Source organism: Ochotona princeps, chromosome 5, assembly GCF_030435755.1.
Source record: "Ochotona princeps isolate mOchPri1 chromosome 5, mOchPri1.hap1, whole genome shotgun sequence".
Taxonomy (NCBI): Eukaryota; Metazoa; Chordata; class Mammalia; order Lagomorpha; family Ochotonidae; genus Ochotona; species Ochotona princeps.
Window position 1 is genome coordinate 73078050 of NC_080836.1, and position 23275 is coordinate 73101324.

General features: G+C 43.3%; 1 protein-coding gene across 2 annotated transcripts in view; it reads right to left on the reverse strand.

The window, feature by feature from the left end:
- Positions 1-344: 344 nt before the first annotated feature.
- The window catches only part of RFTN2 (raftlin family member 2), a 77744-nt gene continuing 54813 nt past the window's right edge, over positions 345-23275 (reverse strand). For both annotated transcript variants that reach the window (XM_058664789.1, XM_058664788.1), the window contains exons 8-11: positions 19824-19945; positions 18629-18732; positions 5836-5914; positions 345-683 (exon numbers count right to left, since the gene is read on the reverse strand). In XM_058664789.1, coding sequence (XP_058520772.1) covers positions 411-683; positions 5836-5914; positions 18629-18732; positions 19824-19945 — 578 coding nt within the window. In that variant the 3' untranslated portion in view covers positions 345-410. The remainder of the gene's footprint in view (positions 684-5835; positions 5915-18628; positions 18733-19823; positions 19946-23275) is intronic.

The window sequence follows — 23275 nt, forward strand, 5'->3', positions numbered from 1 at the left end:
CAGTCTGTGTGTGTGGTGAGGATGGTGGGGAGGGAGAAAGATTATTTTTTATCTTAAGTAAACTGTGACAGCTTGAGAGAGCTCTGAGTAGGTAAAGGACTGGTTAAGATAGTCTTTTCACCAGGAATTGTATACTTTGTACATTCAAGATAAATGGAAGTAGGTCATTGCTTAATAGCCTAAACCAGATGTTATACTTGAAGGAAACATAAACAGCATTCTAAATTTACAAATACACTGGTAATCCTTCCTCGTCCGGGAGGTTGAGCCAAAGTTTACATAGATTACAGGAAAGGCTGGGTATGGAAAAATCTCAAGATATTGCATAAATGCAGAGAAAGTAATACAATATTGCTGGTGTTTTTTTTTAATACTGATTTACAGGGCCTTGCGTAGCCTCACCTTGTGGCTCACATGCAAGTGACCTGGGTCACTCCATCCTCTTGGTCAAACTGTCCCTCATCCATTTCCTGGAGGACGCTGTCACTGCTGCTGAAGCCGGAGAAATGGCTGCTTTGGGCTGGCTGCCCCTCCTTGGTCCAACATTCTCTGGACCGGGAGAGGAGGCATTCCCCCGGCAGGGGTCTGCTCTCTGGGGTCGGTGACAAGGCCGTGTCTGAGCCCACACTCCTGCTGGGAACTTTGCTTCTATCTTCGTTTTTCAAATGCCGGCTGCTTTTCCTCTGAAATACAAGAGATGGATGCCCAGGAGTTAGAAGGCGGGTGTTTGTCCCTCTGTGCGGGCACCTGCTCTTCTCCCTGAAATGCCCTGTGCTGCCTCTTCCAATCCTACTCTCCTTCAGAGCCTTGCTCAGCATCACCCTCTCCCCTGACGTCAGAGGAGTGCCCTCTCTCTGCTTCCTACGGTTCCTCTGGGCAGGTGGGCTGGATCCACGGGTGGGGTCCTCAGGGACTTCTCCCAGCAGAGAAACATGCTGACATCATATTTAGGGGGGAAGGACAAGGTGGAGATATGAATACATTTTTTCCTCTTGGTGCTGGGTGAGATCTAAATAGCAGAAAGTGTGATTCAACAGCCACCTTGCAGCCGTATCACCTGTGCATAGTGACACACAGGAATCGTGGACAACTTTCAGCTTCTTTGGAACGAATGCCAGTTGATCAAGAGTTCACTGAAAAATCTATGTTAGCTGGGTGCAGAGACCGCATTTTCCTAACTGTAAGAGTCAAAGTTATTAAAACTTACAGAAAAAAGAAGTCAGATGCTCAGACTGGTCTTGGAAATGTTTGCCAACCTGAGGTTTGTTGTAATGGCAGTGCATAAAATATGAAAATATTTTCTACTGGCTTTGACAGCTAAGTATCAGATTCTCGTCTGGGTGGACCACTGTGGAATGTCACCTGGTTTGTGATTTCTTCTGCTTAGGAACACATAGCTTCCCAGGTGTGGCACAGAAAGGAGTGTTTGGCAACTTTGGAACAGCTCACCATTCTGGTCAAATTACTGGGGTCTGTAGGCAAGCTGAAGAGAAACAGTGTACTGTGGGCCCTTCCTCAGCCGACTCCCACCCTTGGGCTCCTAAGTTAGAAATACTTTGGATGCTGGTCATAATTTCCATGGGTACCCTTGTACCAACGAAGCAAAAATATCAATCTGGCATCCTTTCCCTTCTATTTTTATCCACCAAATTGACCAAACTTGGTGTCAGCAAGGGAGTCTGACACATTTGCTCTCAATCAGGTAAGCATTGGCAGGACAATGGCACCTTCTGCCTGGCCCTGGGCTGCTGCTAAGTGGTTTTGTCTCTAGCAGAGCTAAGCTCCTGAGTCTAGCCTGGCTGGCGGAGCCCTTTCCCACATTGCATGAAACACATTAACTCTTGAGTGATGGAGCTCAACTGTGCGCATCGAAGGAATCAGAGTGGGAAAGTGAGGGTGCCAGGCACAGGCAGTGCCCGGGCTTTTACTTCTGCACCATTGCTAAAACCAAAGGAAAATTTTGCAACAAGTTCCTTTTTGTATACTTTCTTGGAGGCCAACTCTCCTATCCACATGGAGGATTTTTTAAAAGTAAAAAAATGGATGCTATTCATAATAATAGCAATTCACTTTTAGATAACCATTAATAAGTAAACAGCCACCAGATGCAGATTTCAAACATTAGAAAGGAGACTTTAGTTGGAGAAGGTAAATTGTAAAGCAGATGATTTAAAATTGTATGCATAAAACTCATACAGTGGAAGTGACTTTTGGGTGTGCAGTTCTACGTACTCTTCCACACGTATAGATTTGTGTAACTACATTCCAGACAAAGGGCATTTCTCCTACCCCCCCAATCCACACCAACATATCCATCATATCTCTCCTCTACTTGTAATCCCTGGCAGCCATTAGTCTGTTCTCTACACCACAGGTTCATGTTTTTGAGAATGTCGTATGGGTGGGACAGCACAGTCTGTGAATGTTGAGACTGGCTTTTACTCAGCCTAATGCCTTTAAGTTAATCCAAGGTGCTGTACAGATCAGGGGTGTGTGTGGGGGGGCAGCACAGTTGTTCACGGACTCATCTGCTGGAGACAGAGATCTAGGTTGTTCCTGGTTCTTGGCAATCACGAATGGAAATTCTACAGACTTTTGTGTAAAGGTTTTTGTGTATAGGTTTTGTGTATAGTTCCTCTAGGGTAAACAAGAGAGGGATTACTGAGTCAGAGAGTGAGCATGTGTTTACCTTTATAAGATGTTGCATTTGCAGAGAGGCTGTGTTCTCCGTGTGTCCATCTGAGTGTGTGTGAGTTTTGGCTTCTCCTTACCCTCACCAATTCTCCGTATCTTTAATTCTAGCCATTCTAATAGGTGAATGGTATTATCCAAGTACTGCTTTCATTTATACTCTTCTCTAGTGACTAGTTATTTAAACATCATTTTGTGCTACTTCAGTTCTCACGTACATAGCCTCATTGGTGAGGTGTCCAAATCGTTCAGCTACTGTGTAACTGGGCTAAATGTTTACTCATCAGTGAACGCTGAGGGTTCTTAATACATTCTTGATACAAGTTCTTTATCATATATGTGATCTATGAGTTTTTTCCCCTCAGTCTGTGGCATGTTCTTTCATTCTCTTAACAGTGTCATTCACAGAGCAAAACTTTTAAATTTTTGATAAAATTTTAACTTCCCAATTTTGTAGATGGATTTCTGCTGCTGGTGTTAGGTCTGAGAACTTGTAACCTAACCCCACTTAATGATTTTTTTCCTGTGTTTTTTCTAAAAGTGTTCTAGTTTTAATAGTGTAAAATAATCAGAGGCAATAAATGGAAATATAAATTTTGAGTTACCATTTTTCACATTTAAAAATTTCTCAAGTTATTTAGAGTACTGCATAAAATATATTTGTAAAATATACATCGGGTCCTAAAAGATCTAATTACAAAGTAAAAAATTCCAACAATACACATTTCTCATTGCATAATTCTCAATTTCTTCTCCCACAACAGAGGCATGAAATAGATTTAGCAAAAAAAAAGTATGGTTCTGTATAGAGTGCAGTTGGATAGGACAAATTATGTACATGGACATTGGTCTTAAGAGACTAATGAAGAACGAAGAAAGAAGACATTTGCCCCCTCAAGGATCAAGTTCTAGGTCAATTTCTACTAGCCTATGAAATGTATTATCTTAATAAAAAGTAATTGATAATCCGAGGGCAACAGTTGTAATGTCTCAAATTTCTACCAACTGTTGTTGGAACAGCTTTGAAAAAACTTTTTAAGTGAAGCAAGCTTTTCATTAGTCCCTACCAAGCAACAGCTGATTTCAAAGTACAAAGCATAGCACCATGATGGACCTAGGACTACAGAAACCCTTTCCAAGGCATATCATAAATCTAAGCTTCACAAAAATATGTATAAACAGATAAATCAACTTGTTGCTTTCCCTAAAGCAACAACGTTTTGAAACAGAAGAACAAACTGTCTCCTCTAGAGAATCTACAAATCCGTTTTCTGTTTTTGTTTTAGCTGTGACAGCCTTCAGTATACACACGCCACCCGGAAATGATCTCCCAACCTGGAGGGTTTTTGCCAGAAAACATTTGTCTAATGAAGAAGTAGTAAAAGCATTTAGAAACAGAATTCTAAGCAATAAACTATATTATTTCTGGGATTATCATTGATACAAACCAACTGTATAAATATATATCATATATACATACATATCTCATATTACCATAAATAATTCATGGTAAATATTTATATACCATACGTATATTTTATAAATCTGCATTATATAAGTGAACCAGGAATTTTATATTGCAATGGGTGTCTATATAAAGATTACTCAAAGGAATGTTCGAGTCTGTAGACAGTACTTACACTTGTAAGGGCCTATTTTATCTTGGGGGAATTGGGGACACGAAAAGGAGACTAGAAAGCAGGTGAACTTGTTCCCGTCTTAGCGATCACAACTCTAGGTTGTGTTAATCACAACCCCATCAAGCTGAATTTCTGCTGATCTTTCCTTAAAAAGTGATGGTCATTTTTAGAAGGTTAAAAAATGTTTATGACTTAGTAGTAAGTCCGTTTCGGGGCAGAAGAAGAAAAATTTGATTTTTGCTGAATGTTCTCTACTTACACCTGCCTTTCCTTTTTCATAGCATATCTTCTAATGTAGTCATGACCTTGAGCTATCCTTTTTGGGGTGGAAGGGTACAGTTTTCACTTGAGGGCTGAATGCAGTCTCTCTCTTCTCTGTCCTGTGACCTCCTCATCTTCCTATTCACACTTCCATCATTTTGCTTGTTTATATTGAGCCAGTAGCTTTATTCTAAACTTAAGGTGAGGCTTAGTATGGCTGTATTACATACAGTCAGTTTAGCTTTATTGGTTTAGAAAACCTTGAACTGTAATGCATACACACAAACACACACACACACACACAGAAAATGAACAACTTCAATTTTCTGGTCCATTGGAGAATTTTTTGCTTTGGAAGTTAAGTTTTTTCAATGATAATGATTCTGATTGCACATCCAGTAAAATTTAGGTAACAGGTTAGGCATGATGCTGAAAAAAATATGAACTTGAAGATATAATGTAAAAAAATACAGTGTAGTCAGAGGTCACGATGGCCAGGATTACCTAGATGTGTAAGATCAGCGACATTTGCTCACAACTTAGCCAGCACTGCAGGGGGAGAACAAGCTTTTCCAGTACTGACTGCTATCAGCTCATGAATGACAGGTTATTTAGAGCAAGTGTGTATTTAGTATGAATACAGCAGCTTCACAGAAAAAAAGTGAGAACTCTAGCAGGCAGTTTGATGTAGAAGGCCTGGAGCTCACATACCACTCGACCCAAGGATAATACTTGCGATGAGTAACTGGACAAAGGAAGTCTCCTGGGAACCATGGAATGGCAAACATTCTGGGGACACTGGTAGAAGATCAGGCCTAGTTTGGCGAGGGCTATTCTGGCCGACTCCAGCCAGTGCAAGCTGGCTCCAGAGAGAAAGCATTTTCTCTTTCTGGCATGGAAGAGGCGACACCTTGACAAACAAGTTTCTAAAGTGAAATTTAGATCCTGCTTTTTGGCAGAAGGAGGAAGGACCAAGAATGCCTTTTGTATCTGCTCTTGGTTGCCTTTGGCTCAGAAAAATCCTTAGCTCCAACTGGCATGTTTTGCAGTGGAATAGTCTTAGCCTCTGTCAAAACTGATTCCTGCTGCCTGAAGGCTGGCAAGTTTCCCTTCTTTCATGCAGGGACTGTCTCCAACTTAAGACTCGCTCCCTTCTCTGCAGTCACCGTCTGGAGTGACGTGAGAGCTTAGGGACTGAGTGCTTCAGTGTCCTATCGGCTCACAAAGCATCAATCTTACTCACTTCTGGTGTTTGAGCAGCTGAATTCCACATAGCTGGCCTCTGGAGGAATACGACCTGCTTTGTAGCCAAATTCCCTTCACTGCAAAGTAAAACAATAACATTAGTATTTGTGAATTAGTAATTTTCTACATTTTGTGTGTTTTTCTGCATGCATCCTCTGTAATACGATCTTCTAACCCAAATTATGAAATAGGAGTATGTATAAATTACAATTGGAAAAACAAGCTTTAAAAAAAGCCCCCAGAAACTGAATATGGGAGCTGGTGTGGTAGCCTAGTGGCTAAAATCCTCACCTTGTACACACCAGGATCCCATATGGGCACCAGTTCTTGTCCTGGCTCCTCCACTTCCCCTCCAGTTCCCTGCTTGTGGCCTGGGAAAGCAGTGGAGGACAGCCCAAAGCCTTGGGACCCTGCACTTGCATGGGAGACGCGAAGAAGCCCCTGGCTCCTGGCTTTGAATTGGCTCAGCTCTGGCTGTTATGGCCACTTGGAGTAAAGCAGCAGATGGAAGATCTTTCCTCTCTGTCTCTCCTTCTGTCAGTATATCTGCTTTTCCTATAAAAATAGGCAATTCTTCAAAAAAAAAAAAAAAAAAAAGGAAAAAGGAACATGGTCGTTACAAACAGTTTTAGTGTTTAGGACTCTCGCATTCCGCCATGCTGACACAGTGCGGTTCAGGTCTGTCTGCTACGTTGTGTATTTTTTGCGTTTCCATGATCACTGCTCATGTACATTGAGCTTCTGCGCCTTTTGCTGAAACAAGCTTTCCTTTATGCTGTGATGATGCATTGAATGACTACATATTTTCTCAAAGAATTAAGATCCCAAAATCTACTAAGCCTTCCCTTTTATTAAAACGTTGTCTCTGGTTTCTTGCTAATTGTAAATAACAGTTATAAAAACACATGTACTTTTCCTCATAAATTATTTCCTGGAGATAATTCTCAAAAATGAGATTGTTGAGGGAACCTGGTGTGATAACCTAGTGGCTAAAGTCTTCACCTTGCATGCCCCGGATCCCATATGGGCACTGGCTCATGTCCTGGCAGCCCTGCTTCCCATCCAGCTCCCTGCTTGTTGCCTGGGAAAACAGTCGAGGACCAAAGCTTGGGACCCTGCACCTGCGTGGGAGACCCGGAAGAAGCTTCGGACTCCTATCTTCGGATCGGATAGGCTCAGTTCTGGCCATCACGGCCACTTCCGTCATCAGACGGAAGATTTTCCTGTCTGTCCGCTTCTCTGTATATTTGACTTTCCAATAGAAATAATAATTTTTTTAAAAAAAGGATGAGATTGTTAAGTCAAAAGAGTATGACTCTGGTGGGCACTGATGCTGTCCAGGACTCCAGCATTCCTTAGTGAGGTGCCTGGTTCAAGTGTGCGCTGTTCTGGGTTCCATCCAGCTTCCTGCTAGTGCGCATTCTGGAAGGCACTAGATGATGATTCAAACACTAGAGTTCCTGCCACCCACATGGGAGCTCTGCATGGATTCCAGGCTCCTCCTGTTGTTGTAGGCATCTAAAGATTGATCAGCAACAAAATTCTCTCTCTCTCTGCCTTCCAAATAAAAAATAATTAATGAACGAGCATTTAAAGAAGAGTATGATTTAAGCGTCTTGGTATTCCCTGTTAAATCCGCCTGATAACGAGATCAGTTTGGGCTGCCTTGTGAGTAACTTCACGGAGGGCCTGGAGCTGCAGCTGCTGTCATTTTGAGATGCTTCTTTCCGTTAACACTCGGTATTCCTCGGCTGTCATCATGGCAAATTACCCCTTGCCAAGGATGACTTGGATTCCTCTGACATGCTTTTCAGAGTCTCCCTGGATTTATGGGAAGGAGTGTCTGTAGCTCAGTTACAACTTTTATTATGCAAAATCTTCCAACAAAACCTTAGTATCAATTCTATCTTATGTTTAGCTCTTTCCCAGGAAACAAAGGCAATGCAAAAGGCTGACCTGGGAAGCACTGTGCACCACTTGAAAATCCCGAAGCCACTAATATCCTGGATTGTGAGAAATAGCCAGGCTTTCCCAGAGGCAGCAAGAAGGTGCTTCGTTTCTATACATATTTTATGTTTTTATTTTAAAGGACTACTTTAGTCTAATCTCATTTTCATTTAATCTTGTTTTGAATTGGAACAAGAGACTTGGCACGCATATATGGTAACTTTTGGGACCAACCAATATCATCATGAACTATCAGTAAATACAGGAAGGGGTTAGCACATGTGCACAATAGGCAGTAAGTGTTTTGGAGGCTCTGAGTAGACTGAATGACTTCTGAATCACATAGTTCTTGGATTCCAATCTGAACTTTGTTATTGCGTCTAATAGAAACGACTTTAGTCAAAGTCCTTAAGTTCTCTGACTCAGTTTCCCATCAGGGTCCTTTTGAAGGATGAATGTCTCATTTTCCTTGAAGAGTTTACCACAGTTCCTGACACTTTGACACTGGAACGCTACAGCACATGTGATTTTGTTCCACTTTCTCCACTCATTTAGTGAAATGTAGGGTGGAACTTAGCAGAAGGGAAATGTCTCAGAATGGGGAATAGCCTTTAGGCAACAAAGTCAAGAGGTAGTATACGTGAAAAAAGATATTTCTGAGTAAGTTTCAAGATATGTATGTGGTCCAGATAGAGAATCACTTGAGAGAACTTACACCTAGAAATATGCAAAGATGAGCAGGAGGGCTCAGGATAGAATTATTCCTCTTGAAAAAAGAAAGAAGAGGCACGTCAATGGAGGGATGGTGGGTGAACCGGCAGGTTGTTCCTTCCAACTGATTATAGGATGGGGCAAGTCTGAATGCACAGCAGGTGATATTAGGTCAAGGGCAGGCTTTTCAATCTTTTCTGTCCATCCCAAACACTGATAATTGATTCTGTGGTCATTCCAGACCCATGTCCTTGGGCTCCCCCAGTGACCTTGATGTGCAGTCCTCTTGGAAACCATCCACACAAGAGACAGACTTCCTCCCAGGGCGGCATTCCTGGATCCCAGGGCAACCTGGTGATGCTGGCGTTCCTTTAATGACAGTTCATCACAGCTCATCAGTGGCTCCGCTTGACATGAAATGGTGAAACCAAAAATGCTCATTTTCCAGGAGCATCCTTGATGTCTAACTTATTTGACGATATATTTCTAGGGTGACATGTGTCCTTTAAGCTTTTCATGTATAATTTGAGTTTGAAACATCACCAGGAGCCACTTTGAAGACACACTTTTTTTCACCAGGTTGTTTCTTAATTTAATCTGTTTCTATTTGTCTAAAATAAAAAGGAATTTGCAGTGTGGATAAGGAGTTAATCTCTCTGTGCTGTGCAAGAGCCTGGCAGCAACCGCAAATTATGAAAGAGTCTCAACAGATTTCAAGGCAATGAGGGAAGGAGAAGTAAGATGGCCTGTCGGGGGCTAGAGGTGGGGTAAAATGGTTTAGGTGTGGGTTACAGTTTGAGTAATGGCTGGGTTAACACCAAAGACCATGTGTTAAGGACATGGTCACCAGAGTGTTATGTTGATGGCTTACAGACTGAACCCCGGAGCCCCTTCCTTTCCTAAGACAGCAGACAATCCCTGTTACTAGTGTGAAGGTGGGGCAGCCCTGAGTGAGTTCTAACTGCCAATGAGATGCTGCACCTAATGTGCTCTCTTCTAGGCATGTCATAAGAAAGCAAAAAGAAGACTACTGTTTAGTGTCACTTAAGGGAGAGGTTTGCTATGGCTGTAACAACTATTGTGAAAAAGACGGGGACTTTCCAGGAACAATGCATCTCATAGCTTAGTAACAATAACCTCCAGATCGAGTACTGCTTTCAGGGTACTATGTACCCTTTCATGTGTATTGGCAAATCTTTTTTTAATATTTATATTTTATTTGAAAGGCAGATTTACAGAGAGAAGAGATCTAGAGAGAGAGAGAGGCCTTGCATCTGCTGGTTCATTCCCCACAACTCTCAGAGCTGAGCAGACACGAGGCCAGGAGCTTCTTCCAGGTCTCCTGCATGGGTACAGGTGCTCAAGGACCTGAGCCATTCTCTGCTACCTTACCAGGCCATAAGCAGGGAGCTGGGTGGGAAGTGGAGAAGCTGGGACGTGAACTGGCGCCCTTATGGGATCCTGGTACTAGCAGATGGAGGATTAGCTCTGGCCCTTGCAGACTTGTTTCTTATGATCATCCCTTAAGGATGAGTAGATACTACTGTCCCCATTTTATGGATAACGAAATTGAGACCCTGATCTTTTTTTGTCATCTGTTTAAACATTATTAATTTGCTTGAGTGACAGATACACACACACACACACACACACACACACACACACACACAGAGCTTCCATCCACTGGTTCACTCCTTAAATAGCTCTAACAGCTCCAAAAGCCAAGTCTGGGCTAGGCCAGAGTCAGGAGCCAAGAACTCTATCTGGTTCTCACACATGGGTGACAAGGACCCAAGTACTTATGTCTGCTTGGTACTCAGTACTGTTGCCTTCCCAGACACATTAGCAGGAACGTTGAAAAGGAAACAGGGGAGTAGGGACCTGGACTTGCCTTCCGGTATGGGATGCCACTGTTGCAAGTGGCAGCTTAACCCACGGCATTATAATACTGGCCCCATCAGAAATCCTAGTGGCTAACTGGGCACTAGCTAATGGAAGTCTAGATTTTTGTTTAGCCTCCAAATTAAGAATTTTTGTTTATGATGTTTAGATATTGTAGTGTAAACTGATGAAAAAAATAAAAGCAAGTGTCTATTTCTCTAGGGCAAAAGTTCATGACTCAGGGCATCTAAAGAAGGAATCACTGGAAATTTTGCCTTGAGATTCTGCTGCATTCAGTTTAGTACAAGACCATCTCTGTCTCTCTCTGCCTTCAAATACAATAAAACAAAAGAGAACAAAAACTAAACAGAACCCGAGACTGCATAGAAATAGTTGCAGAAACAAAACAGGGGTCAAAAACACCACTTGGGACGCGCCCTTTCCTGCTCTGAGAGCCTAGCTCCAAGTCCCGGCTCTGCTTGCGTCTCTGCGAAGGCAGCAGCAGATGGCTCAAGTATGTCGGTCCCCGCCACTCGGCTGGGCCAGCTGGGTTGGATTCTGGATTCTTGGTTTTGGCCTGGTCTGGGCCTGGCCCAACCCTGACTGTTGTTGGGGATCATCAGGTGGGGGACTTCTCTATTTTGCTCTCTGCTTTTCAAACATAAGTAAGTGAATAAAAATGTAAGCCGCCGTGCTCTCAGAAGCTCTGTTCTTTCCTGCTGCCCTCCCTCACTGCTCTCCTCTACCACACTCACCTGCTGTGTGCACAGCTCTTCGCATCTCAGCCTCCCTGGACAGTCTCCCCACTACCTCCTGTTCTCGCACCGCGTCACCTGCACTGGCGCCTTTACTGAATTTTGCTGTGAAAAATCTTCTGTATGTCTGCGTGTGGCCTTTTGCAGAGCATAAACCACTGTCATAGTTAATAGTGACTTGCTGGCAAAAGCGATTTTCAACCTTTTGAGGCAACATCACCCCTGTTGAAAGTGCATCAAGGTACTTAAAAATGTTCATTTTGGTGCAAAGTTTTTGAAATATATGAATAAGTTTTTTCACAATGTACATGTCCACAAACTTATTGAACATAACCTGAATTCACAGATCTCAAAATGGGTTAGCATAAAAATGAACTTATTACTGAATTCTGTTTTACTTTTAAAGATTTATTTTTGCTTTTATTTGAAAGACAGATTTCAGAGAAAGAAGGAGAGGCAAAGAGAGATCTTCCATCAACTGATTAATTCCCCAAACTGCCACAATGGCTGGAGCTGAGCCAATCTGAAGCCAGGAGCCAGGAGCTTCTTCTGGGTCTCCCACGTAGGTGCAGGGACCCAAGGACTTGTACCATTTTCCACTGCTTTCCCAGTTCATAAGCAGGGAGCTGGATGAGAAGTGGAGCAGCTTGGACTTGAACAGGTGCCCATATGGGATGCCAGCGCTATAAGCAGGGGCTTAGCCTACTACTGTACTACAGCACTGACCCCTATTTAATTCTAATTCCTACAAATGTTTTTGAAGTCCTCTTGTGTGCTGTAGCCCTTCTTTGCAAACTTGTCACCATCTGTTCTGTGTTCGTTATTCATGAATATGTTGTCTCTCCAAGCAGAACATGGATTTCTAGAAGCAGAGTCTGCCCTGGGGATAAAATGTTGTCTTGCAAACAGTAGTCACAATAAATATTGCAGTTGAACTGAAGGGACAATCTGATTTAAGTGAAATGCAAAAATCTGAATCAGCTGGATCACAGCTAGGCTGGTTTCAAAAGAGTGGGCTTACCTCTAATTGCTTAGTCACTTCTCTGTAATCACCTAGTCAGCTGTGACACAGAAAGACTCCTGCTTTAGTTAATGGACTGGCCTGGTTTAAGATTTTCATGTCAAATTCCAATGAGCTTTTCCTTGTGCAGTGCAAGGTGTCAAGCTGCCACTTGTGATGCCTGCCTCCCGTTCCCAAGTGCTGGGTCTGGTCCTTGCTACTCGGCTTCAGATCCAGCTTCCTGTGAATGTGCCTGGGAAGGCAAGTGCTTGGCATCTGCCCCTCAGTAAGAGACCTAGCAGCTCTGGCGGTGAGGGTCATTTGAGAGTAAACCAGCAGGTGGAAGATCTCTCCCTTCTCTACAAACTTCTGCTGCTCTGCCTTTTTTTTTTTTTTTAATAAACAAATCTTTAAAAAAAAATGAATTTTTGTCTCTTAAATATAACGTTAAAAAAGGAAATTTTAGGGCCTTGAGTGATGGCTCAGTTGGCTAATCCTCTTCCCTTGCAAATGCTGGGATCCCATATAAGCTGCTCCGCTTCCCATTCAGCTCCCTGCTTGCGGCCTGAGAAAGCAGTGATGGATGGCCTAAAGCATGGGAAGGTCCTGGAAGAAGCTCCTGGCTCCTGGCTTCAGATTGGATCAGCTCTGGCTGTTGTGGCCATTTGGGGAATGAATCAGTGGATGAAAGATTTTTCGCTTTGTCTCTCGTCTCTGTAAATCTGTCTTTCAAATAAAAATAAATAAATCTTTTTTTTTTTTTTTAAAGAATGAAATTTTAACTTGCAGCTTTGTAGCTCTGTGCTTAGTCACAGCTATTCATATGTATAGGTCAAAACAATCAAAGAGAAAAAGTCCCTCCTCTCTGTCCCCTTCCTACTCCACAGAATACAATTTAAAGTTCAGACAAGAAAAGGTGATGATAATTGGATAAATTAGCTATTTTTTCTTTATTTTTATTTTTATTTATTTAGAAGGCAGAGTTGCAGAGAGGCAGGGACAGAGAGATTGCTGTTCACTCCCTGAGTGGCCTAGCAACTAGGGCTGGGCAGGGCAGCAGCCCAGAGCCAGGAGTTTCATCTGGGTCTCCCATATTGGGTTACAGGGGTTCAAACACTTGGGCCATCTTCTGCTGCTTTTTCAAGCCATTAGCAGGGAGCTAGATTAGAAGTAGAGCATCTGGGACCCACATGGGATGCTGGCATTATAGCAGTGGCAGTTACACCACATGCTTTAAAAAGCTGCCTTATCAAAATGCTATACTCACAAGATTACTGCTACCCTAAATCACAATGGAATTGCTGTTTCTGCAGAATGTGAGTTAGAAAAGGAAGAAGAGAACTGCATTAAAATGCATCAAACCCTAGCCTGTCCCTGCCTTGGCTGGCCCTGGCTGCCACAGGAGGACGCAGGGATGCTATCAGATACTTCCGTATCTCACCATCTCTGGAGACTTCTAGTGCTTCAAAGTCCAGGCTCGGGGAGCAGGGGTCAGAGCGTCACGGGAGGACGACATGTCCCTCATTTTCCTTATCCACATCTTATTCTTAGGGACAAGCCTGCTTATGTTCACAGCATAGTGTATCCCAGACGTTAAATGCTGCACATCCCTGCCGCTCCCCACAACACTACGCCTGAATTAGAATTTGGGAGAACGAAGCAATTTTACTGTTTAGAATTTATTTATTCAGAGAGGCAGGAAGACAGAGAGAGAGAGAGAGAGAGAGAGAGATTCCTTCTGGCTCAGTCAGCAACTGAGGACGAGGCAGGTTGAATCCAGGAGCTAGAACTTGATCTAGGTTTCCTATTTCTGTGTGAATGATAGGGTCACAACACCTGAGCCACCACATGCTGCCTTCCAGGCTACACATTCGCAGGAAGCTGGAACTGGGGGCAGAATTGGGGGCAGAACTGGGACTCACACCCAGGCTCTGAATCAGGAGACTGGGTATCCCAATGGGAGTCTTAACTACTGGGTAAAGTGCTCACTCCTAACTTGCTGTTTTGGACCAAACAGGGAACTTTGGCTCCTCCTTCCATTTAAACCAAGAGATTTTTTTCTAAGGCCACCAGTATTATCTCCCAGCTCAGCTAATTTGCTCTTCACCAAATTTTTCCCGAATTGTTTAATGACTATCTTACCATGGCTTCTAGAAGAGAAAAAAGAATTAGACTCATTGGTATAATTATATAGTGATAATGATTAAGAAGATAATCTGGTGCATTTTTTAAGGCTGACAGCACTAACCCTGGGATAATGCGATGATGCCAGGTAACAACATCATAATATTTGCATAGCAATGTCACCTTAAACCTTGGTGGTTTGATGTTGCTAAAGATAATGAATCAGCAACCTTAACCTAGGAACTCACTGGGAAATAGCTTTATGATAACAGGCTACATTTGAGAAATGATGGAGATGAGGGGAAAACGCTTTATGTATAGACCACTCAAGTATGGTTTAGGTATAGAGAGTAGGGAAAAGTTGAAATTGCTTAAGATAAGATTCTTATGGGCCCAGTGTGATAGCGTAGTGGTTAAGGTCCTCGCCTTGAATGTGCAGGAATCCCCCATTGGTGCCAGTTCTAATCCCAGCAGCTCCACTGAATAATAAAGATCTGTACAGCTCCACAGATGGGCTCTTCAGTTCTATTTTCAGAGGCTAAAATTTTCAGGCTGTATTCTCTACCCTGAACAATATCCAGTGGGTGTAAGGTTATGCTGACATTTAGGGATGACATGATTGAATGCGATTACCATCTTTGTGTGTATTAAAACAGTCATGACCAGCGGGTGATTTCCACAGAGGCAGCAGATAAACAGCTTTCACCAACAATTATTATCAGATAATAACTAGGAAAGCTTGCCTTCATTCTTTATTGTCTCCATTGTGCAACTTAGAAGCACTTGAGTTATGAAACGCCAAGGAGCAAAACAAATGTTAGCATTGCACAATGCCCCCTGGCACACAGAGGAAGCGCTAACATGGGTATTATAGTATGCCTTGTTGCGTAAGTGTGATTATGGTTAAACTAGAAATTTCTAGTATCTTCTGTCCAAGGTCAGTACAGATTCCTAAAGATCTGCCAGTTGGTGATGCTGCCCCTTAATCTTATCTGCATTCGATGATCCCAGTTAACTATGACAATCTATAATCTCTTTCCATTTTAATACTTTTATAATTCTATGTAGACTAAAGCATTTCATCAAAACCTCAATTCATGCTTGCAAAATATTATATAACACATAATCTTTGACCTGTTCCAATTAGAATGTAAGTCATGGGTTTTGAATGCATGAGACATAACCCATTTACAGGTATTGGTATACAACAGACAGTTCTTTATTAATTGACTTCTTGTTTGTTTTTTTTTTTAATTTGATTTAGGTAATGAAGGGATAAATTTGTATTTTTTGTAAAAAAGAAAAACAACAAATAAAGACAGAGCAGAAGTCTCTACCTATTCATCTGCCATAATGCCAAGAGCTAATCACTCTCTAAACTGGATTTGCTAAGTGGACTTCCAGAGTTTTGCTATAGTAAAAACAGGAATATAAAAACTGTGATCGGACTTGGTGCAGTAGCCTTTTGGCTAAATCCTTGTCTTTCATGCGCCAGGAACCTATGTGGCACTGGCTCTAATCCCAGATGCCCTATTTCCCATCTAGCTCCCTGCTCATGGCCTGGGAAAGCAGTAGAGAATGGCCCAAGGGCTTGGCATCCTACATTTGCATGGGAGACCAGGAAGACGCTCCTGGCTGCTGGCTTCAGATTAGCTCAGTGTTGGCCATTGTGGCCGTTTGAGGAGTGCACTAGTGGACAGAAGATTTTTCGTTCTTTCTGTATTTCCTTCTTTATATATATCTGCCTTTCAATAAAAAATAATGATTATACTTTAGTGCTGCTGCTCTTAAAATTGCCTTTTTTAAAAACTTATTTTATTTTATGGTATAGTTCCATAGACAATTATCACAGAGAATTATATGACAACATATGTGTGCTTTTCTAACATTCCCACCTCCTGCTTCACTCTCCAACTGTCCACAAAGGGTAGAGTGACGCTGGGAGGGGCTGAGAGCAGGGACTGCAGTCCGCATCTTCCATGTGTGAGGCAGGAGGAGCCCAACTGCCACTGCCTCCAAGGGGTACCTTGGGCGCAAGCTGCAGTTTGGGGCTGGAGTGGTATTTTAACCCAGGTATGCCATTGTGTGATGTGGACATTTTAGCTGCTAGACTAAGTGACAAATTTCTTTTTTTTTTTTTAAAAAAAGATTTATTTATTTTATTACAGCCAGATGTACACAGAGGAGGAGAGTCAGAGAGGAAGATCTTTCGTCCGATGATTCACTCCCCAAGTGAGCCGCAACGGGCCGATGATCCGAAGCTGGGAACCTGGAACCTCTTCCGGGTCTCCCACGAGGGTGCAGGGTCCCAAAGCATTGAGCCATCCTCAACTGCTTTCCCAGGCCACAAGCAGGGAGCTGGATGGGAAGTGGAGCTGCCGGGATTAGAACCGGCGCCCATATGGGATCCCGGGGCGTTCAAGGCGAGGACCTCAGCTGCTAGGCCACGCCACTGGGAGTGACAAATTTCTTAATGATACATGTTTATCTTATATCCAGTTTTTCCTGTTACAAACAGTGAAAAAAAAAAAAAAACCAGTCCTTTTGCCATTTTAAATACATCCAATGGTGGAACCCTCACATGGAGGACATGGAGGTGCTTTTTTTTTGCTCTGCAACGCCTCGGTGGATACAGCACTGTGCAAGAGATGCTTGCATGGCGGTCCGGTCAAATGCCTCTGGCTCGGCATCCAGCCCAGTGTCTTTCCTGTTTAATGTAATACCCAGGCATTCACATCACTAAGAAATATTTAGACTCAGTAGCAGAAGGTCTGAGTGAATGCAAGGGAATGATGAATGCATTTGGGGGAGGAAGTGGAGGGAAAACTCAACAGCAAGGTTTCAGAACTCAATGCTTTTTTTTTTTTTAAACCTAAAGCTTTTGAAGTATTTATTTATTTGAAAGGCAGACTGTCACAAAAAGAGAATCTTTCATTGCTGATTCACTCCCTAAAAACCCACAGTAGCCAGGACAGGCTAGGCCAAAGTCAGAAGCCTGGAATTCCATCTAGGTCTCCTACATGGGAGGTGGAGGCCCAAAGACTTGGGCCATCATCTGCTCCTTTCCTAGGTGCATTAATAGGGAAAGGGGTCTGACATGGAGCAGCTGGGACTCGAACTGGTACTCTGACAGGGAATACCAGTGTTGAAGGCAGCAATTTATGCTGCGGTGCTACAACCCCAGTCCTTGGGAAGGTCTAATTGTAATGGTCCAAATGACACCCCAAAATAGGCACCCAAGAAAGTCACCAAAAGGAGGCAAGGGGGTCAAATAGCCACGTGGTTCCTGGGAAGGCTGCGGGATGGACTGATGGCCCAGCAGCTCCTCAGGAGGGTGTCGGAAGGGAAGGGAGAGGAGTTCCTTTCTTCTTCACTACCACCTGCAAGCTTTCCAGATATTGGCACGTCGTAGGAGCTTCTGGAAATAGAGTCATTTTTAAAGCCTCTGCTCTGTCTGGGATGGGCCTCATGGTGGTTTAACTCCTGAGAGTTCCTGTTCTACTGTGATTTGACACTTGTTTCACGCATCAGAGACAGCTGGGAAGTAACACTTCAGGGAGCTGTCACTCCGTCTGAGAATAGTTCCTGCGGATTCCCGAGAAAAAAGGCAGACACACTGCTCTGTCTGCTTGTGTCTGCTTCTTCTTTCAGCTTGAGTATTTATTTGACTGTGGAGAACGCGTGGTGTCGTCATAAAGCCACGTCAGTGAAATGCTTCTAAAGCTTGCAAGGACTCTGGACTGGACTGAACTGGCAAATCAGAACGTCCGGAGAAGTTAGAAGGCTGGGTTAGTCTAGGGAAGGAAAGGTCGGCCCTGTCACTCCTGACCGTCACCCGGAACCCTGAAGCGCGGTTAATCCGGCACTCGCTACTCGCTGGTCCTGACACGACAATCCTGGCAGTCACTCATTTTCTAGGTGTCATTCAGGTCAGAGAAACATCTTTGGGATGAAGGACAGCGAGGCAGTTGGTACAAACAGAAGACTTTCCAGGGAAGTTACTAAAGGATGGAAGAGGCCAAGGGAGTGCTTGGGAAATAGCCAGTTTTGGGGGGTGTTTATGTGCCTGGAAGTGAAGGCCAACCAGGCTGTGCTCCGTGGGAAGACCAGGTCAGCACACGCGAGGGGTGGAGGCAGAGTGCTCTCCTTTCTGCCTGCTCGGCCCTGCAGCACCCAACTGGGACCCACAGCTTGTACATCCTTGACACAAGGGGCTGTGTTTATTCATCTACAACGTCCACAAGATCAGCTTGGAAATTTTTGTGACATGTCATTTTACAGGCAGTTAAACACTGGTTTTAACTGCATTTTCTCACAAATGCACTCATAGCTTAGACTCAAATGTAGATACAAAGGACATTTTTTTGCATTACCTGTCATGTCTCAGTATGGGTGTAGGCAACACACTTGTCAGAAGCCATCCAAATTCAGCCAGCGTGTGCAACAGAGGGCCATAATCCGTTTTGATTTCACAGCCCTGCATGAATAAGCATAGGCTCATAGAGCTCATAGTCCAATGGCAAAAACAACCAATTCTGCATGTAATTCCAGTCCAGGTTGACAGGTGAGGGATGAGGGGAGTCCCCTTGCTGTCACAGATATATATATATATATATTTTTTTTTTTTTGCTGGCAGCCTCCCAGGGCTTGCTCCCTTGTAACCACTGAGCACAGTGAGAAATGCTGGCAGCGTGGAGAGAGGCTTGGGCCTTCCCTTGGTCCTGTTGGGGCTCAAACTCTGATGTATGGAAGGCTGGGAATCTGTATTTTTTGGGAAAAAAAAAAAAGCTTCCTAGGAGATTTGAACCCTAGCAGGTCATAGGGTACACCTGCAGAAACACTGGTGGAGGGCTTCAGCAGTGAGGACGGGGGTGGGGGGTGGTGGTGAGGGTTCGAGAAGCGTGAGTGCGGGGTCCTTTTACTGCTTTCCGCATACTCAAGTGGAGTTGATTGTTCTCTTGAGCTTTATTCTCTCCCACCTGCTCCCTCCCACCACCTCAATGGAATTTCTTGGATCTTGGCAAATGTGGTATGTCTCTGTAACCTCTGTAGGGCCAGAAAGGCCAAAGGTCCCCAAAGAGGCAGCGAGGGCCTCACACACCACAGAGCACACCTGCGTGCACTGTGCACAGCACTGGCAATGTCATCTCGGATGAGGAAGACACTTTGTGTCTGCACATGTGGCCTGGCCAGACACAGACACCTTTTGCATATTGTGGCCTCTCAAAGTCATTTTTTTGTCACTTCCATTTATTTGTCCTGGTATAGTGAGCCAAGAATCCAAGTGTCAGGGATTTCTGTTTAGGGTGAGAATGTCACATTTTGGGGGAGTTGACTTCTGTTTATGTCTAGATAACTACTGCGCTATCTAACGACAAAGTTTCACATTGCATAAAGCACATGTGAAAAATACCTTTTCACAAATCTACAAGAAGCTTGTGCATGTGTTTGTGATGAAATTACAGCTCTTAAAAGACGTGCATTTAAGGAGATTGCCTGTACCAGTGGAGAGCTTTTGGCATATGAAACTAACTATGAACTTCAAAAGGTCAGAAGACAGCAGCTCACCTCAATGACGGTCCACTGTTCCACCACAATGGCATCATTTCCTTTCCTGTTAGCACCTGGAACTCCAGAACCTTCTTCTTCATAGATAAAAAATCCTTCCAGAGACTTAGACAAGTGGTCCCCTGTGAGAAAAGGATACCATGAGCAGAGCTGTAATACTATGTGTCTCTGAAGATTATCCAAATCCTCAATAGTTCTGATAAGAGGTGTAAGGGAAAACTAACTAATAATTCTAAAACATTTGTTGGGGCCCGGCAAGGTAATCTAGTGGCTTAAGTCCTTGCCTTGCACTCACTCCCATATGGACACCGGTTCTAATCCTGGCAGCCCCATTCTCTTCCAGCTCCCTGTTTGTGGCTTGGGAAAGCAGTTGAGGATGGCCCAAAGCCTTGGAACCCTGCACCCATGTGGGAGACCCGAAGAGGCTCCTGGCTCCTGGCTTTGGATTGGCTTAGCTCCAGCCATTGAGGTAGCCTGCGGAATTAATCAGAAGACTCTTCACTGTTCTTCAACGCTCTGCCTCTCTTCTTTTCTTTATCTGACTTTCAAATAAAAAATAAAATAAACCTTGAAAAAAACATTTGTTGGTTGGCTGGCATGGTGGCTTATCAGGCTAATCCTTTCCCTGCAGCACAGGTATCCCCATATGGGGACCAGTTTGAGTCCTGGTTGTTATTACTCATGATCCAGCTCTTTGCTTAGAACCTGGGAAAGCGGCAGAGGCTGATCCAAGACTTTGGGCCCCTGCACTCACGTGGAAGACCAAGAAGAAGTTCCTGGCTCCTGGCTTCGGATTGGCCCAGCTCTAATTGTTGTGGGCATTTGGGGAGTGAACTAGTGGATGGAAGATCTCTCTCATATTCTTTCTCTCTTTCTCTCTGTAGCTCTGACTTTCAAGAAAAATAAAGAAATATTTTTAAAAATTCTGTTGTAGTTGTTGGAATCGGTGATGAGGTAGCACCTGCCACACCAGCTCCCAGTTGAGCTCCAGCTTGAGTCCCAGCTCCTCCACTTCCAGTTCTGCTCCCTGCTAACGCGTCTGCGAAAGGCAGCAGAAGATGGCTGGACTATTTGGGTGACCTGGATGAAGCTCCTGGTGTTCGCCTAGCTTAGCCTCTTGCTCAATCTCTAATCCTGCCTTTCAGATAAAGAAGTTAATTTTAAAAAATGTGTTTTGGCTGAATCAATAACATTGTTCCTCTTTTTTTGAAGGTTTTATTTTCCCTCTAAGACTTAAGACAGTTCTATACTTCCTGTGTTAAAATCAAGCCATCGGGCCCGGCGGCGTGGCCTAGCGGCTAAAGTCCTCGCCTTGAACGCACCGGGATCCTATATGGGCGCCGGTTCTAATCCCGGCAGCTCCACTTCCCATCCAGCTCCCTGCTTGTGGCCTGGGAAAGCAGTCGAGGACGGCCCAATGCATTGGGACACTGCACCCGCGTGGGAGACCCGGAAGAGGTTCCTGGTTCCCGGCATCGGATCGGCGCGCACCGGCCCGTTGCGGCTCACTTGGGGAGTGAAACATCGGATGGAAGATCTTCCTCTCTGTCTCTCCTCCTCTCTGTATATCCGGCTTTCCAATAATAATAAAATCTTTAAAAAAAAAAAATAAATAAAATAAAGCCATCATTATCAAAACTCAAAGCATCTCATTATTCAGTCTTGTTTTTGATTTTGAGTTTTGATAATGATGGCTTGGTTTTAACACAGGAAGTATAAAACAAGACTGAATAATGAGATGCTTTGCGAAAAAGTAGAAAATCCTCCTAAGAGACATCTAGAAATGATTTTCACCTTGACATCAGATTATGTTTTCTGATATTAATTACACCACTAATAGAAACATCAAAAATGTTAACCCTGGAAATCAGAGATGTGATAGTATAATTAATGGAAGAGCTTCAAAAAACATACACATGGAACAATTAATTGTTTCAATGATGCAGAAAAAAAACTACCTCCCCACCCCAAATAAAAACATAAACAGTGACAGGAAGACCCTAAACAGAAGTCATTGTCGAAAGAATTCCTGTGGGGAAGGAAGTTTTAAGGCTGGGCCTCTTTGGCTTTTTCTTGAATAGCTGACAATAACCAGCTGGCCTAAACCAAACCCATTCTATGAAATTTCTTTTGTATTTTGCAACAGCAGACAGTTTTTCCCATGGTCATGTGCTGGTTAAACATGTTGATTTTTATGCAGGACAGTGTCACATCAAATTTTCCATGGTCAAGAGTTCCCTAAATAATAGAGGCCTACTGACATTTTGCAGGATCTTTAATGCTTAAAAGTAAAAGAAAAGATAAAATTTTTGATGTAATTTTCGGCTTGAGTTTTTGGTAACAGGCTATATATATACTTTTAGAGAGAATCCTTGCTTTCAGCATCACTTACATTGTTCAGACTAGTTCCCAAGAATCCAGTAAAGTTCAGTTTACCAGTTGGTACTGGTTTTCTAGTTCTTGTGCGTGTTCTGCTTCCTATAAGTTTATTGATTAACTGTCACACTGAAGTGACTAATGGAATCAAATCTGTCTCCGTAAGTTTAGTGCCTCACTAGGCCATATAGTAAACTGTATATGCCTCAATTTATTTTTTAGAATGGGAGTATGAGCTTTTTTGGAAATAATTATGCACTATGGTAATTATGAAATTAATTATAAACTGCCTTTTATTTACTTTGGAATTATATAATGTGAGAACTATGGAATTTTGCACTGCTTTGTGTCTGCGTTCTTGCTTTTAATGTTGAGACAGGACAGTACATTCTGATTTAAAAGAATGAAAGTGATAAACACATATGGCACAGTACTATATAGGAATAAAAAAGATTCAGCACTACACAGTAACACAGATAGACTTCAGAGGTAGCATTTTGAACAAAAGAAATCAATGACAAAACAGTGTACTCTGTACAGCATCGCCTCTGTGGCTATCACTCATCTGTGCTGATGGATCCCGGATGAAGGCTGGCTCCAGGAGGGAGGATACTGATGGGGAAAGATCGTGAGGGACCTTCTGGGATAAAGGAAATGATTTCCACCTGGAATGTTCATGTTCCTTCAGCTGTGCGTGAGGGGGATGGGACTCCAAAAGTTACGGAAAAGAAAATATAAAGACAACGTGGGGGTCCAAAACTGTGATATTGGGAAGTAAGCCTCTGCCTGAAGTGCCAGTATCCCATACAGGAGTTGATTTGTGTCTTGCCTGCTCCACTTCTAATCTAGCTCTCTGCTAATATTCCTGGGAAAACAGCAGAAGCTGGCCCAAGCACTGGGGCCCTGCGCTCACGTGGGAGATCCGGATAAAGCTCCTGACATTTTGTCTTTTGGCTTTGGACCAGCCCAGCAAAGCTGTTGTGGATTTCTGGGGAGTGAACCAGCAAATGAAAGATCTCTTCCGCTTTCTTTGCTCTGCTCTCTCTATAACTGTCTTTTCCATGAACAATTTGAAA